The sequence below is a fragment of the Castanea sativa genome, chromosome 1 (genome assembly GCF_040712315.1).
Source record: "Castanea sativa cultivar Marrone di Chiusa Pesio chromosome 1, ASM4071231v1".
NCBI classification, from domain to species: domain Eukaryota; kingdom Viridiplantae; phylum Streptophyta; class Magnoliopsida; order Fagales; family Fagaceae; genus Castanea; species Castanea sativa.
In genome coordinates this window covers 55,227,183-55,244,202 of record NC_134013.1, presented here as the reverse complement: position 1 = coordinate 55,244,202, position 17,020 = coordinate 55,227,183, and the positions used below count along the sequence as shown (strand labels likewise).

Genomic DNA, 17,020 nt, shown 5'->3' with positions numbered 1-17,020 from the left:
TTATGTTATTTTGGGTTGTTAAGAATCATGGATTTTTTTTAAGATAAAAAAGAAGACTATGTAGTATCATGGAATGTGAAAGGAAATTTGTAATATTTTTTAGTAAATTGTTGTGGATTTTTTTTTTTACTCCAACATCCAAATGCTCGATTAGTGGTGCTTGGGTAGTAATTCACATAGCCAGACTTTTGATTTAGTGTGATACGTGTATTTGAGTAGTGTTGGCATTTATGTGGTATGATTCCAGTATCTATAACCTCAATCTCATTTAAGGGCAATCATTTTTATATGCTTCATATTTTCCTTTTAGTTTTGTTTTGTCTCTAGGTGAAATTGTTGGCACGACATTTTTCAAAAAATTTCTGTAAGGGTGTGTTTGTTTGAAAGTGAAATAAGGTAAATGAAAAATTTTAGAGAGAAAATGGAAATGAAAATCTTCTTGGAGTGTATTTGGTTATGTGAGAAGGAAGGAAAATAAACGGTGAAGCCCGAGTATTTTCTCTTTAAGCCCATCAAAAAGTTTTCTCCTCAAAATGAAGAGAAAACTTGAGAGAGGAAATATGATGACTGAATGACAAAAATGTCCATGTGCAACTTGCACATGGGCTTAGCATTGCTGCTTCTTCTCTTCTTTTTCTTTTTTTTCTTTTTTAAGCCTTTGGCTTCACGTTGCTCTTTTTTACTTCACTGGGCATTTGCCTTTTTTTTTTTGTGTGTGATATTCTGGAGCTGGTGCTTTTTTTCTTTTTTAACAAAACATGATTATTTTTTTCTGGACATGGTTTTTATTGTTTAATATAATTTGGGTTTTTTTTTTTTTTGGTTGCTTGTCACTTTTTTTGTTTTCAATTGTGCATCATTTTTTAACAATGGTATATAAGTAAAATTTATGCAAACTCATTTTTTTCTATCCCTCCACTTTTCACTCTCAACCAAACAAAAATGAGGAAAATTTAAATTTTAAACTACAAAAAAAAAAAAAAACAGTTAAGTAAAAGCCTCTCATCATTATCATCATTGAATGTTTCCGTACATAAATAAACTAGTAAACATGACAGTTATTAAAACAAGGGCAACCTAAGTAAACCTATTGCCCATTAATTATATCATAATTTTAAACTACAAAAACTTGTAATTTAAACAATTTATTAATGACATAGTTATTGGTTTTTAATTTTTTAGAAAATTTGCAAGTATGAATGATATAAGGAAAAAATGTAATCCAATGGTGTATTTATCAAAATTTACCTCCAATAAAAAGATATTATGTAAGATTGTAGTTTTAGTTTACAATCAATTTTGTAGTTAAACTTTATCCTTATTTAATTTAAATTTTCATAAAACTACTTTTACCCTAATATAAAAGAGTAAACCTTTCATTCAGTCCAATACACTGAAAAAACACATGAATAACATATGACCGTTTTTAAAATGACTTGATATAATTTTTAATCGATCACTTATCAAGTTTGTGTTGCTACTTATTCTCACCAAAAAAAAAAAAAAAGTTTTTGTTGCTACTTGCCACTCGAGCGTTGGAGGAACCAAACTCTCTATGTAAAAAATGAATTTGTGATTTGGAATACTCCACAATATTTTCTATTTTTTACTAAAAAATGTAAAATTGTAAACTACACCCGTTAAATTTGGTCAATTGTTATTTTAGTTCTTTAAAAGTTTTACTTTTATCATTTTAATCATGTAATTTTACATTGCAATTTACAATCACCGCTAGTCATTCTATCCAATTTTCCATTAGTTATTAAATTTTTTTTATTAAAAATCATTAAATTTTCTTTGAAATAATTAAAAATTTTAATTCAAAAAACATGAACAAATATTTGGGAATTTGGCACACACAGATCTTCACCATGAAGACTTTCCAAATTTTCAGCAATACAAGGACTCAAATGAAGCTTTATAATTTTAAATTACATTCAGCAAACTCAAAATTACTATAAAAAATCATTTTTATCTATTTAAAAAATAATAATTTGAATATAAAAATATTTGAAATTTTGGGCAACACAATTTTCCCAGATTTTCAAACATGCCAAACACTCAAAACAATTATACCAACTATCCAATCAAAAAAAAATCAAACCAAGTAACCCAAAAATGAAAAAACACAAACAGCTTATCACAAATAAACCATGTAAGAGCATAATTGGCACCCTAAATTTACACCATATTTTTGGTTAAAACCTATTTTTCCTCCTTTAGTTAGCTAAGTTTTCTTTTCACTGGCATATTCCTTATTCTAAACCATATTCGATTTTAATATTATTTTTTCATTCATTTTTTATTATTCTTATTACTTTTCAAAACACTTTTAGTCGACTACATTTTCTTTTCAGTTGCATATTCCTTATTTTAAACCATATTCGATTTGAATATTATTTTTTCATTCTTTTTTTTTTATTTCTATCACTTTTCAAAACACCCACTTTATGTAAGGTCTAAATAGTATTATTACCAAAATTATTAATCCAAAGAACACAAATATTAATGAGAAAAACATTTTCTTCTTGAAGAGAAAAGTTACAAGACAAATTTCGAATAATTTCACTATTATCAAAACAATTACAACAATTCTCAAGTTTATGCCTAACTTGAGATTTACCAAATAAAATAATAAATCATTTTGTGTATGTCTCACCGCTAAGGAAAATCTCCTTATTTTCTTTGCTCTCACACACACTAATTACTTAGCTCAAAGGCAGCAACACTTAGCTCTCTCTCTCTCTCTCTCTCTCTCTCTCTCTCTCTCTCTCTCTCTCTCTCTCTCTCTCTCTCTCTCTCTCTCTCCAGGGCTCTTTCTTCCTCTCAGCTGTCTTTCTCTCTATGCGACTCTTCTTTTTCTGGCAAACAACCTAAGGCTCGTTTGGTACATGTGTTTAAAAACTGAAAATTGTTGTTTGAAAACATTTGTAGAAATATGTGTGGGTAAAAAAGTGTGTAAAAATACGTGTAATGTTGTTTAAAAACTGAAAATTATTGTTTGAAAACACAAACCAAACAACTTCTAATTCTCCTTATGCAACACCTACTCCTTACTTTTATAAGCAAACTTGCCGCCTCACTTCTTTTTCCCAAGCGGCATATGGATTCCTAATAAAACTTGAGTCAGGACTCTTCTTACGCTTGGACAACACACTCATTAATTGAGCTTGCACGTGGGCTGGACTTTTGGTGTCATGCACTCAACAGTTTACTTCATCATAGTTACCAAGACACAAAAACAATAAACAAATGTTTGGGGATGAAGAGTGCTCCCTAAAGATATAGGGAGCAACTGTAGCTAAAATCCATATTGGGCGGGAATAAGATGTAAGTTGATACAGTAAGTTTTTGAGTTTCTCTATTTAAGTAACTTACTACCAATGCTCTAAGGCCACCCTAATAGCCCCATCGTCATTGATTTCAACCACCAAACCTCCACAATAAACCCATCACCACCGATGGTACAATGACACCAAGCCTGATTATGGGCAGTGGCTAAGGTTGAGGTTGGTCTTAGTGTCAAGAACCATGCTATTCGATCTGTGCACATAATGTGGTGGGACTCCATAGCCATTGCCGACTCACTAGATCTATCGTTGATGCCCATAGTTGGATCTCACAATATCGTCATCAAAAAAATTTTAGATAAAAATGATTAAATTTAGATAAAAATGATTTTCTTTAATAGTAATTTTGAGTTTGCATGTTCTTTATAATTAACACACATGTTAGATTTTGTGTCAATTAGATATTACTTACTATACGATCTATAAACTTATTTTTTATGCATAATTTTAAACTACAAAAACTTGTAATTTAAACGGTTGATTGATGACATAACTATTGATCTTCAATCTTCTATAACTTTTGTAAACATAAAAAATATAAAAAGAAAATGTAATACAATGATAAATTTTTCATAATTTACATCTAATAAAAAAATGTTGAGTGAAATTGTAACCTTAAGCTGTAGTAAAATTTGTAACCAAAAATTTGTCCTTCGCTGAGTGTTGATTCGAATTTATGGAGCTAATTTGAGTCATTGTGTTGTGAATATTAGTAAGTACCCAGACTGCCAAATATGGGTTCATGTCTTTTTTTGTTAATTTTTTTTTTAATCATTTAAAAGAAAAAATTAAATAAATTTTAATATAAAATGTATTAACTCCAAATTGGATGGAAAGACTAACCTTAACGGCAAATCAAATGTAAAGCTCAAAATGGCTAAAACAATAAAAGCGAAACCTAAATAACTAAAAATGACAATTGATCAAATTTAATAAATATAATTTGCATTTTTTACTAAATAAATAAACCAAGTGACAAATGGACTTTTATAGAATGTGTATAATAATAATAATATTTACCATTTTTCATGTTTTACCTCAACATGTAAACTAAGAATTATCCTTTATTTAATTCTTTTTGGGAATTGTGATATATATGGACAAAATTATAGTCCTCATCTTTTGGAAAAAAAAAAAAAAAAAAAAAAAAAACAGCCGAAAAACGTTATGAAAGTATGAACTAGCTACCTATCTATATATTTTCATGCGTTGACCTAAAACTCTGAAGAGAGGACTCTAAAATATTCTGTGTCGTGCTCAATCAGCCACAGCATCAGCCTCAGGCTCAGGCTCAGGCTCAGGCTCTGGCTCTGGCTCAGCACAACCTACAGCTACAGCTACAGCAGAGTCAAACGACGACGCTCTTCAAAGTTCCAAACTTCCCCAATTGACACTGCCCCCTCCTCACCTGAGCCTCTCCCAGTGGCGATTATGAGTTCAGTGGCCGTGGCCGTGGCCGTGAATGGCGTTGCCGGCGGAGCTGGTGGCAGGGCAAGCCGACGCGCCGTTCGTTGGGCGGTCGAGAATCTCATGCCCGAATCCGGTCGGTTCATATTGGTCCACGTCATGCCCAAAATCACTTCAATCCCGACTCCATGTATGTTTTATGTTTCTTTCTTTCTTCATTTCTGACTCTCTGCTTTGTTGTTTGGTTTCCGAGAAAAATAGTATAGTAAAAATTAAAACTTTTGAGAAAATACCCCCAAGAGCAAAGAAGGACATGATTTTTTTTTTTTTTTTATGGTTTTGTGTTCTTGTCTTTTTTTCTACAGTGAAAAAAAAAATTGTTTCAAAAACATAATTTTGATGTTCTATGAAAAACGACAACGATGTTTTCAAGAGTAATTCCCTGAAAACAGTTTTTAAAAACACGTTTTTGCTGTATCTTCTGTTTTTGTGAACTTCTTCAAAAATGTTTTTAAATACATGAATTAAACAGGTCTTATTAGATTCATGTTTTAAAATACTAGATGTTTAATAAAAGGCGTGAAAAAATTAAATTGTGTACTCGATTGTGCCAAATATCATTACTTGCTATATTAAAAAAAAATACATTAGTAAAAGTAGTATAAAAAAAAAAAAAAGGAGATGAGGTAATTTAGGTTACGGTGAGTATGATTTTGGATATATGATATAATGGCGGAAAGAATACATGTAGTCAATCTTGATCATTCAATTGAGAACCCATAGTCAACCTCAAAGTTCTGGGACTAAGTCCATCCTAAGAAGCACGGACACTTCATTTAGGATGTCAGACTCCTATCTAACCAATATTGTACTGGTCATTTCATGTTATAATTTTTCAGAACCGTGTCAGTGTCCATCCTTCCTAGACTAATTATTGGTTCATGTTATTGCTATACATCTACTTGAGGTGAACTTTACCGTATATATCAACTATATCTGCAATTAACCAATAAAATAATATAGAAAATAAGTAATTATGGGCCAAATGTGTTAGAAATCGGACATAAATTATTAAAACTGGCTGTGCTGTGGTGACCTACTTATATACTACAGCAGGAGAGCCTATGCCTATTGAAGAACTGGATGAGAATGTGGTGGCGATGTACGTGGACGATATGAGAGTAAAGTTTGAAGAAGTCTTTGTACCATTCAAGAAACTATGCAAGACAAGAAAGGTGAGATTGTCTTCTAGATCAGGCTAGATTCTGTGCATGTTGACCTTGTAAAGAAATATGAATGTTTATTGTGGAACTTCTGTAGATGGAAACCCTGGTACTGGAAGATGATGATCCTGCAGCTGCACTTCTTAGATATATATCCGAGTCAGCGATTACGAGTTTAGTGTTGGGTTCTTGCTCTTCAAATTTCATAGCAAGGTATGGCATCATTCTTGTACTCGGAGTATTACACATTCATTTTTCATATATATTTATGATGCTAATGGTTAAAATAATGTGTGTGTGTGTGTGTGAGAGAGAGAGAGAGAGAGAGAGGGAGCGAGATACAAATAGTCAGAACAGTTGTGCTGTGACTATTTTGTATAATTAATATCAACATTATTGAGGACACCAGGGAGTGCATAGTAATTCATGGGAGTTACACATGTAGTGGCACAAGTTTGTTTGCAAGTTTTGGCTACATAGATTGTGTGATATCTGAATTATGTGGTTTGAATTGGATTGGATAACTAATTACACATTGGGCGTTTACAAGATCAAGTTAGGCTATATAAGTCGTGACAAATGGTATCATTTACTGACATCTAAACTCTATATATGTGGTCAATATAAAATGGTGAAGCCCTTCTTTGGCTATTTCTATGGTAAATTTGGGGTTTTTATTTCTGTACTTCCCTCAATGTTCTTATAGTTGTAGTTCTTTCTTTTTCTTTCCATTTTTTTTTTTTATCTTTTTTTTTTGGGGGGTGGGGAGTGGATCCAGTTTCATTCTGTTTTCTTTGTGCTTCTTATGAGATTTATCACAATTTCTTTAGGAGATTAAAGGGACCAGGGATACCAACAACTATCCTAAAATGTGCTACTGGCATTTGCAATGTTTATGTTGTTTCTAGAGACGAAATCATCAATAAACCAGCTGACACCCCATCTGCTAATGGTGAGTTGGAAGTACATGCTATTTCGGGTAACAATTTGTCATGTTGTTAAATGTTTATCTGTTCCTCTTACAGAGACCAGCTGTATGCACACAAGTTATACTCAAAGAGATTATGGAGAAGGTTCCAGTGATATTAATAATCAAATATCTGTGCTTCATTCTCCCACCGTAGAACCCAAAGTTCACGGCAGCTTTGAATCAATATCAATGCCTAGTTACCAAAATTCTCTAGACTTCACACATTTGGATTCTTCAATATATGCTAGTGAAGATCTGGAAAGAAATCTTCTCAACTTTGGAGGTGACTTTGAAAGTATTACCACTAAGAGCTGCAATTCCTTCTCTACAAAATCTGAGCAGGTGAAATTTTTGAGGATTTTCTAACACATGCATATTCGTTTGTAGAATTTTTCTGTGAAAGTGTAACATGAAGTACCTTTCTGCAGTCTGAAGTAGAACAACTGCAAGTTGAAATTCAAAATACGGTTTTCATGTACAAACGAGCTTGTGAAGAGCTGGCTCATGCTCAAAACAAAGTGAGTTTGATCTCTTAGTAAATTAATAATATGGTGTGAGTTTTATTATCTATGGTGTTACAGATATCTGCAGTGTAAACTTTATGTACCTTCTCGTTTATTTCTAACCTTTTGAAAAAACAAAGGATATGAAAATCAGTGTTTTAGGATTTTATGTTTCAACCAGGTTTGCAATATGCCTCAAAATGAAAATTAATGTACTTAACACTCAAAATTGTTGCATTATATTGACACAATTGCACGTATATAGTGAACCTATCAAAATGATCTTGCAGAAGAATGCATTGTTTTGATTTGCTCAGAGAAGGAAGTTATGACACTCATGGACTTCTTACCATTGGTTCTTCAATTTCCAGGTCCAGATAATTTCTTCTGAATGCCTTGAGGAGGCTAGAAGAGTGAATGATGCCCTAGAAAGAGAAGAAACTTTGAGGAAAATTGCTGCTGAAGAGAAAGCCAAGTATTTGAAAGCTATGGAAGAGGTTGAGGAGGGAAGAAACTTGCTTGCTAAAGAGGCTTATGAAAAGAAGCTAGCCGAAGTGGGTGCCCTAAAAGAGTCCATGGAGAAACAGAAAATTGTTGATGCTCTATTCTCTAGTGATAAGAGGTACAGGAGGTATACAAGGGATGAAATAGAGGCAGCAACAGATTTGTTCTCTGAGAGTAATGTGATTGGCGAAGGTGGGTACGGGAAAGTTTACAAGTGCAGCCTTCATCACACCCCAGTAGCTGTTAAAGTTCGAAGGCCTGATGCAATTGAAAAGAAGCAGGGGTTTTTGAAAGAGGAGTTTTTGAAAGAGGTAATTTTAGCTTGTAATCCTTTTCATTTTTCAGTCACAATCATGTTTCTAAACTCAATTGATCTCTTTGGTCTCTCTACCATCATGAGTACCCTATTGAAGTTTTGTTTTAGAAATTCAGAAGCGTACAAAAACTCACTGTGCTCAGGATCCTCTTTGATTAATTTGAAGTCGAAGGCCCTTAACAATATCATGAATGTCTCGGGAAGCTCCCAAATTGTCATTTGAACTCTCTAAAATCCCATAAAACGCCTATCCTCTCTGCATTTTCCCTCCCCTTTCTCCCCAACTAAACATGGTGTATAACTGATTCTTTAGTTGAGATGGTTGACCTCTCCCCCTGAAACTTTGTTTTTTGGGGTTTCAGGCACTTGTTTATGACTTTGTATCATAACAGCAATGGCAGCACTCAAACAATTCTCAATTAAACCTACTTTTTTTTTTTTGCTGAATAATTAAACTTACTATTCAATCATAAAACTCTGGTTGCATTTTGGCACCATGTGCTTCCCTGCCATTTTTCAATGAATACTGGATTGCAAAGTACTTTGGTGCTAACTTTCCTGATCCATAGTTTGTTGCTGTATGATGCAAGTGTTTCCTTCTGTTCTCTCCCAATTGTTTGCAGGTTGAAGTTCTAAGCCAGCTACACCATCCACACTTGGTGTTGCTGCTTGGAGCCTGTCCTGAGACTGGTTCCCTGGTCTATGAATATCTTGAAAATGGAAGCTTGGAGGAATATCTTTTCCACCAAAATGGAAAACCACCACTTCCTTGGTTTGTTCGATTCCGGATAGTTTTTGAAGTAGCTTGTGGGCTTGCATTCTTACATAACTCAAAGCCAGATCCAATTGTTCATCGAGATTTAAAACCGGCTAATATCTTGTTAGACAGAAATTATGTGAGCAAAATTGCTGATGTTGGGCTGGCTAAACTCATCTCTGATGTTGTGCCTGACAACATCACTGAATACAATGAATCACTTATTGTTGGTACACTCTACTACTTGGACCCAGAGTATCAGAGAACTGGCACTGTCCGACCCAAATCAGATGTATATGCGTTTGGAATTATAATCCTCCAATTGTTAACAGATTGTCATCCAAATGGACTTATAATGACTGTAGAAAACGCCATTATGAATGGCTCCCTCCCTCGCATTCTAGATAAGTCGGTTAAAGATTGGCCACTTGCTGAAACAGAGGAATTAGCTCGAATTGCACTTAAGTGTTCAAAGCTTAGATGCAGGGATAGACCAGATCTTGAAACTGATGTTCTGCCAGTCCTCAAAAGACTCAATGAAGTTGCAAATGCTAGTGTGAAAGTGGATAGATATAATAGTCACGCACCAAATCACTACTTCTGTCCAATCCTACAGGTAAAAAAATTGCACTTATTAGATAAAAGTTCTATTTTATGTATTGCTTGCCTCCATACATCATTTTATTGGTAATGCAGGAAATAATGAGTGATCCACACATTGCTGCTGATGGTTTTACTTATGAGTATGAAGCAATCGTGGCATGGCTCCAGAAACATAATGCATCACCAGTGACAAAGCTTAAACTGCAGCATTCTATGTTAACACCAAACCACACATTACGTTCTGCCATTCAGGAGTGGAGGTCACGTATGACATTTTCGTGTGCCTAGATTAGAAGAAAGAATTGAATTGTGCCTCCAGCAAAGAATTTCAAAAAGCTATAAGAAATGGATTGGGGGAAATGCAAGTATATAATGTAGTTTAGGATCACTTAGGGTGCCTTTTTGAATTATTACTAGGACATAAATTGCTTGATTATACAGTATATAAATGGAATAGTGAATTTGTGTATCATATGTATACCTCCGACGATTCTTCCATCATAATGATGCCTAGTCCAGGTAGGTATCCCGGCTACTCCTTATGTATTCGTCTGTTTTGAATGAATAAAATTCTTATTCTTAGAAGAAACTGTAGGTCCTTTTGGCCCTCCAGTTACTTCAAATCCATGTGGTTTATACCATCTGACATATGAATTGCTCTTGGATTCAAAAAAAAAAAATTGCTGACATATGAATTCTCAAAAAAAAAAATTGCTCTTGGATTCAAAAGATATGCATGTCATTTACACTGTTTAATCAAATGCATGTCCTTTACCCTCCAATTACATCAAATCCATGTGGTTTATTCCATCCAATATGATCCGACACATTGATGCAGTTGGATTCAAAAGATCTGCATATCATTTACACTTTTTAATAAAATTCATGTCCTTTACACCGTTTGATACAGCAACTGAGTGTCAGACTGTCAGTTGCACAGTCTTGCAAGTCCTTCATACCGCCCTAACTAAAATGTACATGGTCAGACCGCTGGATCATAAAACAGTGGCTCATAAGCTACCAAGAAAAAGGTACGGAATTGTTCTGCATTGGGTTTTTTATATTTTTCTCTCAACCGCTGGTGTGAACTTTTAAAACATTCTTATCAAAGATTGCAAATATTTTAGCATTTAACATCTCAAAATTTTACTTTATCAATTTTAACATATAACTTTACAATACACCCAATATCAAACATTCTATTTTTATTACAACTTCATTTAAATAATACTATTTTTATTTTACCACTGTTTCTCTCTTTCTCTGATAAAACTCACCAATTTCTTCTTAGTCCAAGCAACCCCAGTCACAGCCACACCCACTGTTAGCCACCACCCTAGCCCAGCTTCACCCTAATACCAACAGCCACCATAAAACCCACCACCACCCAACCAAAACCCACCACCACCCACCCACCCCGTTCTCAACCCCAACCAAAACCCACCACCACCCATACCTAACTTAACCCAACCAAACCCATGACCCATCACCATCCACGGCCAAAAACCCATCACCAAAACCACACCCATGGCCAAACACTACAACCACAACCACGGCAAGAATCAAACCCGAACCAAAACCCGAATAAAAACCCACCACCCATACCCAGGTGGACCAAACACCCACCAAACATTACAGCCACAGTTCTAGTCACAACAAGAACCACCAAGAACCACAAGACACCGACCACAAAAACCACAAGAAAACACACAACACGCCGATCTCCACGTCGATCTCCTCCACACCAATCTTAAGCCATCATGCCATTCTCCTCGCTACTAAGCCGATTTCAAACGTACGATCTCAACCGTGCCGCCAAGTTGATCTCCCTGCAGATCAATCCAACCCAACTGCAGTAGCAAGTTTTGAATGAGAAAGAGAGAGGGAGTGAGGACTACAGAGAGAACCAGAGTGCAGAGAGAGATGTGGGAGATGGAGAAACAGAGCTAAAGTGAGAATAAATTAATTAATAAAATATTATAACATCTTGCTACAGTGCGCTCTCAAAAATGAGAGTGCACTATAGCAAGATGGCAAATCTTTTAGCATATGCAAGTTTTGATGGAGAGTAGGTTTTTTGGGTTTCAGATTTTAAAATTTATGATTTAGCATTTTTGCATTCTTTGATGAGAATGCTCTTAGAGTCTCCTACAGTATGCATTTTTTTTAATCACTAATAGCAAAGATCATTTGAGGACCGGGTTGATTGTGTAGTCGATGGTAATCTAAGTCTGTCCCACCTAGGAAATACGTTCATATTTTCTGTTAAACAAGTCGGTTTAGCACATACAATCATTTTCATTTCTGCTTAGCAAATTTGAACACGAGTGGCTTATGAAACCACGGTCATCAACATTTTAGTTTCTCAATTATCTGTACATGTAGCATTGGTCCTTAGAGGCAACAGAATTCTGACGACATTGATATTGCATGCGTATGCTGGAAATGTTTAAATTTCAGTTATCCACTTGAGTAAACTCTAGAGCATTTGCATCTGGATCTCGTGTAAAGATTGCAGGCCTCCCAGAGCGGCTAAGTGTGTAGGGAATACCTGCAAACACATTCCCTAAATAAGTGAAGCTGCCACTTGAAAAATCTATCTCATAAAACCCACTAATACATGCTGACACTGTCTACAGGGAAAAATTGACAAACTGGAGAAGAGTAAAAAATTACCAGCTTTATCAAGGATTGCTTTCAGCTTAGACACATCTCTAATTGCAATACAAGTATGACGATCTCGGCCCCCATGTTCAGGTCGTCCGGTTAAGGGGTCAGGATTGGGAAGCTCCATCAGATGAATCATCTCAGAACCCACCCACAACCAAGCACCTCTGTAAGGGAGCTTATCATCTGGCCTTGCTTCATTTATTTCAAGACCTAGTTTACAATTGAAAAAATAGATAAAATGAAGAAAAAAAATTCATGATTTTTTGTTCTACAGCAAACTAAAGCATATGACTCCAACATTAGTTTGGAAAAGTAACATACCTAGAATATTCTGGTAGAAATCAATTGACCTTTCAAGGTTTTCACACAGAATTCCAACATGGTGAACACTAACAACTCCATAATCTGCTCCAATAGCAGCCAAAAGATGACAAATCAAACTTTAAGCCATAGAGGAGAAAAAGAAATGCATTATGTACTATCAAAGTGGAATAGTGGATCATGAGTGAAACAGCAACAGCTTAGCCTCCTCCGCACAACCCCCCCCCCCTTCCCTCTAGACTTCATATTACCATCTGTTTAACGCTTTTCACATTGTGTGTGTGTGTGTTGAGAATACTTAAGTAATTCTGATGAGGAAAATGGATAAATTTAACTATCCAGAGAAACATTTTACCACAAGCACAACTTTAGTTTGAATTTCATGTATATTTTTAGGTTATGTAAAATGTTATCACGTTCCAACCAAGCAATTACCCAAATGAGCCAATAAACTCTCACATTCATTGTGACTTCCAAGTGAAAAATCAGAAGAAGAATTACCACCTGCATTGACACTAACAGACTCTTTCTCAAGTACATCTCCTTCAACAGCCATCTTAGCTTTTGTCACAAAACTAAGCTCATGCCATCTACCATTTCTCACACTAGTCCAGTAACTTTTAGAAGTTATGTTTGTAGATACAGTGACACACACACGATTCACCTGCAAAAAAGGCAGGAGGGTGTCCAATCAAAACGCAATGACCAATCGACCATCAGAAATGAGACAAAATATGTTAAAATCCCACCAGAACCTTAACCAAAAAAACAGAATTCAATTCTGGAATTCCAGTAATATCTGCACAAGCTAGACTACAAATAACTGATTCTTTATTTCCAGCAAGGCCCAAATGTTACAAATGCTATTGGATTCTATTTTTGTAATGATCTTCTCCCCCACTTGATTAGCATGTAAAGCCAGAGATCCTCCAAGAACTTTTAACCATTGGAAGAATAACACACAAACACTCCTTCATTTCCAGCACAAGGTGTAAATACTCCCCACATTTGAGTCATTTCCATATCTGGGATTGAAGGCAGAACTCAAAAGCCTACAACTGGCTACTCAGGCCTCATAAAGAATGCACTATTTCCACATCAAAATTTTCAAGTGTCCAAAGTAGGAGTCACATAAACATTTGCAGAATCCATGGGGTTAGCACCCAGAACAACACTAAATTTAACAGGAACCAATTCATAGATCACAAAACAAAATTGAAAAAAGTTGTCTTTGATTGTTAAATTAAAAGTAGTAATATCCATTTAAGCTAATATTATCACTCGGTGATTTGTTTGAGACCAATTCACGTATCAGTTTCAACTCAAAACACCAATTTTATGACCTTGAATTTAAGAATACCTTCCTGGTCCGAATTTAAACTCTTGCTATCAGATTACCATACAATCAACGATCTAAGCTGTATGCATAATTGCCCAGATAAATAAATATTAAGAAAAAATCAACAAAATCATAGATTTTGATTAAAAATTGGTTCTTTAGAGACTTTCAAATAGTGAAAAATGATCAAATTACCTTGTGTTGCAGAAGAACAGTGGGAGATGGACAGAGAAGGGAAGCCATGGAAGAGCAATAACTCATCTGCGTTTTCTTTATTAGTTTTTTTATTATTATTATTGGTATGAGTTGTATTTTTTGTGAAATGTCAGTAATTATTTCCTTCACAAAAAAAAAAATTGTCAGTAATTAGTTTACCACTCATTCTTGATTCTTGGGCCTTGGCTCACAATTTTTCACCCAAAATAAATAATTTAAGTAATTTTAAAAAATAAATAAATAATCTTTGGCCGACAATATTTCATCATTACCAAATCATCAGGAGCCACTACTGCAGTCATGAACTCATGGGTAATTCTTTAAAATGACAAAAGTTGGTAGGACTAAGTGTGAAAACGATGAGTAAAAGGTCCTTGCCCAAAAACAAACTTAAAGAAGGGTTAACGAATTCAATAAAAACATTGTTTTAAGAAGTATTTTTAGAAATTTTATATGTAAAAGTAAAAAATTAATTAATTATTTTGACAATTTTTTATATTTTTCAATTGTGTCAAAACTTTATTAAAAATGATTTATTAACAATTATTCTAAGAATACTCATTAACAATACCAAAAAATTAAATAATAAAATAACCCTAAAATTTAAACTAACGTTCTATTTGTTTTAACGAACACATTTTTCTAGAAAACATAGTTTAAAAAATAGACTCATTTTCTTGTGTTTGGTAACTTTGGTTGTGATCTTAAAAATGAGGTAAAAAACATATTTTGATGTTTGGTACATGCAAAAAAATGAAAAACAAAAAAAAGCAACATATTTTGTAATTCAAAACAATTATTTGAAGCAAACTCCTTTTGCAAGACATATACAATTAAACAAAGAGTGGGATAAGGAATAAGGTTGACGATGAGAGAAGGAGAAAGAGGGGAGACAAAGGCGAGGATGTAGAAGAGACTAAGGATAGAGATTCGCTTAATAGGAATGTTGACAGATCGGGCCGAGTCAAGTTTGTGCCCGACCCGAACTTGTCTTGAATAATTCAAGTGGATGAAAATATAACCCAAATCTAACCTAGATGATCTGGTTGGATCTTCTAGTTTGGTTCTTGTCAGTTTCAGGTTGTATCAGGTTGGTCTCAGTTTTTATCATCGGGGTCAATATTTGGCCAAATCCGTCGAAATCTGGCCAAATATGGTGAGATATGGCCTAGATTTCGTCAAATAACGGCGACATCTTGACGGATCTCGAAGGATGTGGACCAAATCTCGACGAGATCTTGCTAAATTTGGTCCTGAATTGAATGCTTAATAAATCACTGGAAAGGCTGCTTACGGGTGGGCCGATTCACGGGTTTTGAAAGGAAAACCTGCAACCAACCCATAAGGGTTGGGTTAGAGAGTTCGAAACCCGAGTCTGACCGCCGTAGTTGTCGGATCGAATAGCAGCAGGTCAAACATGGGAGGGTTGGCTAGGTTGGGCAGGTTGCTTGGACACCCTTATCGCTTAATGTTAGCGCTAGAGCCTCATGGAGTGTCACATGTCTCTTTTCTATGGCTTGTTTTCTGAAGAAAAAAAATGTTTTCTGTTGATCAAGATATTCGTTTTCCCTTGACCCAAGTTTTTCAATCTACCAAATATTGAAAAATGCAAAAAACAATCTTCAAATAATGTATTCTGCTCAAACTAATAGAGCAATACCAAACACTTTTAAGGTATTTCAAAATTGACCAATTTGGTCCCTTAAACAGTTATTCATTTTTCTCCTCTCTCTTTTGGTGATTAGAGTCTAAATTTGTCAATTTTGAATTATGCCTTGCACTAGTCTGATCCAGAGTCAACTGTAATTTTTTTTAAAAAAAACGTGATAATGTCTAATACATACTTCCTAAAACTATATCAAACTAGAATATCCCAAAACTACAATTGGCATTTAATGTTGCTTCCAGCTGTTCTATTGACGCTCAAGGTCAACTACAATGAAACAAGCATCTCAAACAGAAAGTGTTGTGTTAATGGGCACCACAGGGTGCCCATTAAGAAATAATTTTATGTTAATAAAGTCAAATTTTTGTCAAAATTTTTACTAATTTTATAATATGTAAAATTAACTTTTTGAGTTTCATTTGTCACTTTTTATACTATTTTTAGTTATTTCATCAATTTATACCATTTTTATTAAATAAGCCCTACAATAAATCATCATTAACAGACGCGTTTGTGTGCTGTTAACATTTCCCAAAGAACAATAGGGACCCATAAAAAAATTAAAGGCAAACATAGAAGAGCTTGGATTTCAAAGAGCAAGTCAAGCAAGTAGCAACAAGTCATACTTACCCCTCTTAAAGCCCAAAAAAAAAAAAAAAGGGTTCAGACCTGGCCCTCTGAATGTTTAGTTCCCACTTCCTAGGTTTGATTTTTTATTTCATAAACTAGTTCCTACTTCCTAGGTTTGATTGTTTTTTCTATAGACTATAGTCACCTCCGGATAAGTTCTCCATTTCTAGCAACCAAGTCATATTTCGATAAAAATCTCACAAAAAAAAATCATATTTGGATACTATTTTAGTTTCCCAACCAAAAAAAAAAAATCATATTTGGACCCTCAAAATTAAATATAGAAAAAACAAGTCATATTTAGCCCTTTAGAAAGAAGAAACGAATAACATTGAAAAATAATATATATATTTTTTAATTAATGTATCTTATATTTATTCATACTCAAAAATAAGCATGATCTATATAATCATAAAAAATAATAATAATAATAATAAAGCATGATCTATATAAGGTCATTATTATATATTTTTCTCGTATTGTTTCTCACAAATAGAATATTAATCAGGCTTGCCGCTTGCATACTATTAGAAAACAGCGGTTTT

General features: G+C 34.3%; 2 protein-coding genes across 2 annotated transcripts; one reads left to right on the top strand and one right to left on the bottom strand.

Moving 5' to 3' along the window:
* The first annotated feature begins 4,580 nt into the window (after positions 1-4,580).
* LOC142621424 (U-box domain-containing protein 34) lies at positions 4,581-10,258 on the top strand. Its single transcript, XM_075794702.1, has 9 exons — positions 4,581-4,947; positions 5,871-5,992; positions 6,078-6,193; positions 6,811-6,932; positions 7,006-7,292; positions 7,379-7,468; positions 7,825-8,268; positions 8,897-9,646; positions 9,727-10,258. Exons 1-9 carry the CDS (start codon positions 4,782-4,784, stop codon positions 9,919-9,921), a joined length of 2,292 nt encoding a protein of 763 aa, XP_075650817.1. The 5' UTR covers positions 4,581-4,781; the 3' UTR covers positions 9,922-10,258.
* A 1,653-nt stretch (positions 10,259-11,911) lies between these two features.
* LOC142621628 (uncharacterized) lies at positions 11,912-14,358 on the bottom strand. Its single transcript, XM_075794939.1, has 5 exons — positions 14,159-14,358; positions 13,129-13,288; positions 12,625-12,708; positions 12,310-12,513; positions 11,912-12,184 (listed from the first exon to the last, which is right to left on the bottom strand). Exons 1-5 carry the CDS (start codon positions 14,222-14,224, stop codon positions 12,090-12,092), a joined length of 609 nt encoding a protein of 202 aa, XP_075651054.1. The 5' UTR covers positions 14,225-14,358; the 3' UTR covers positions 11,912-12,089.
* Between the last annotated feature and the right edge of the window lie 2,662 nt (positions 14,359-17,020).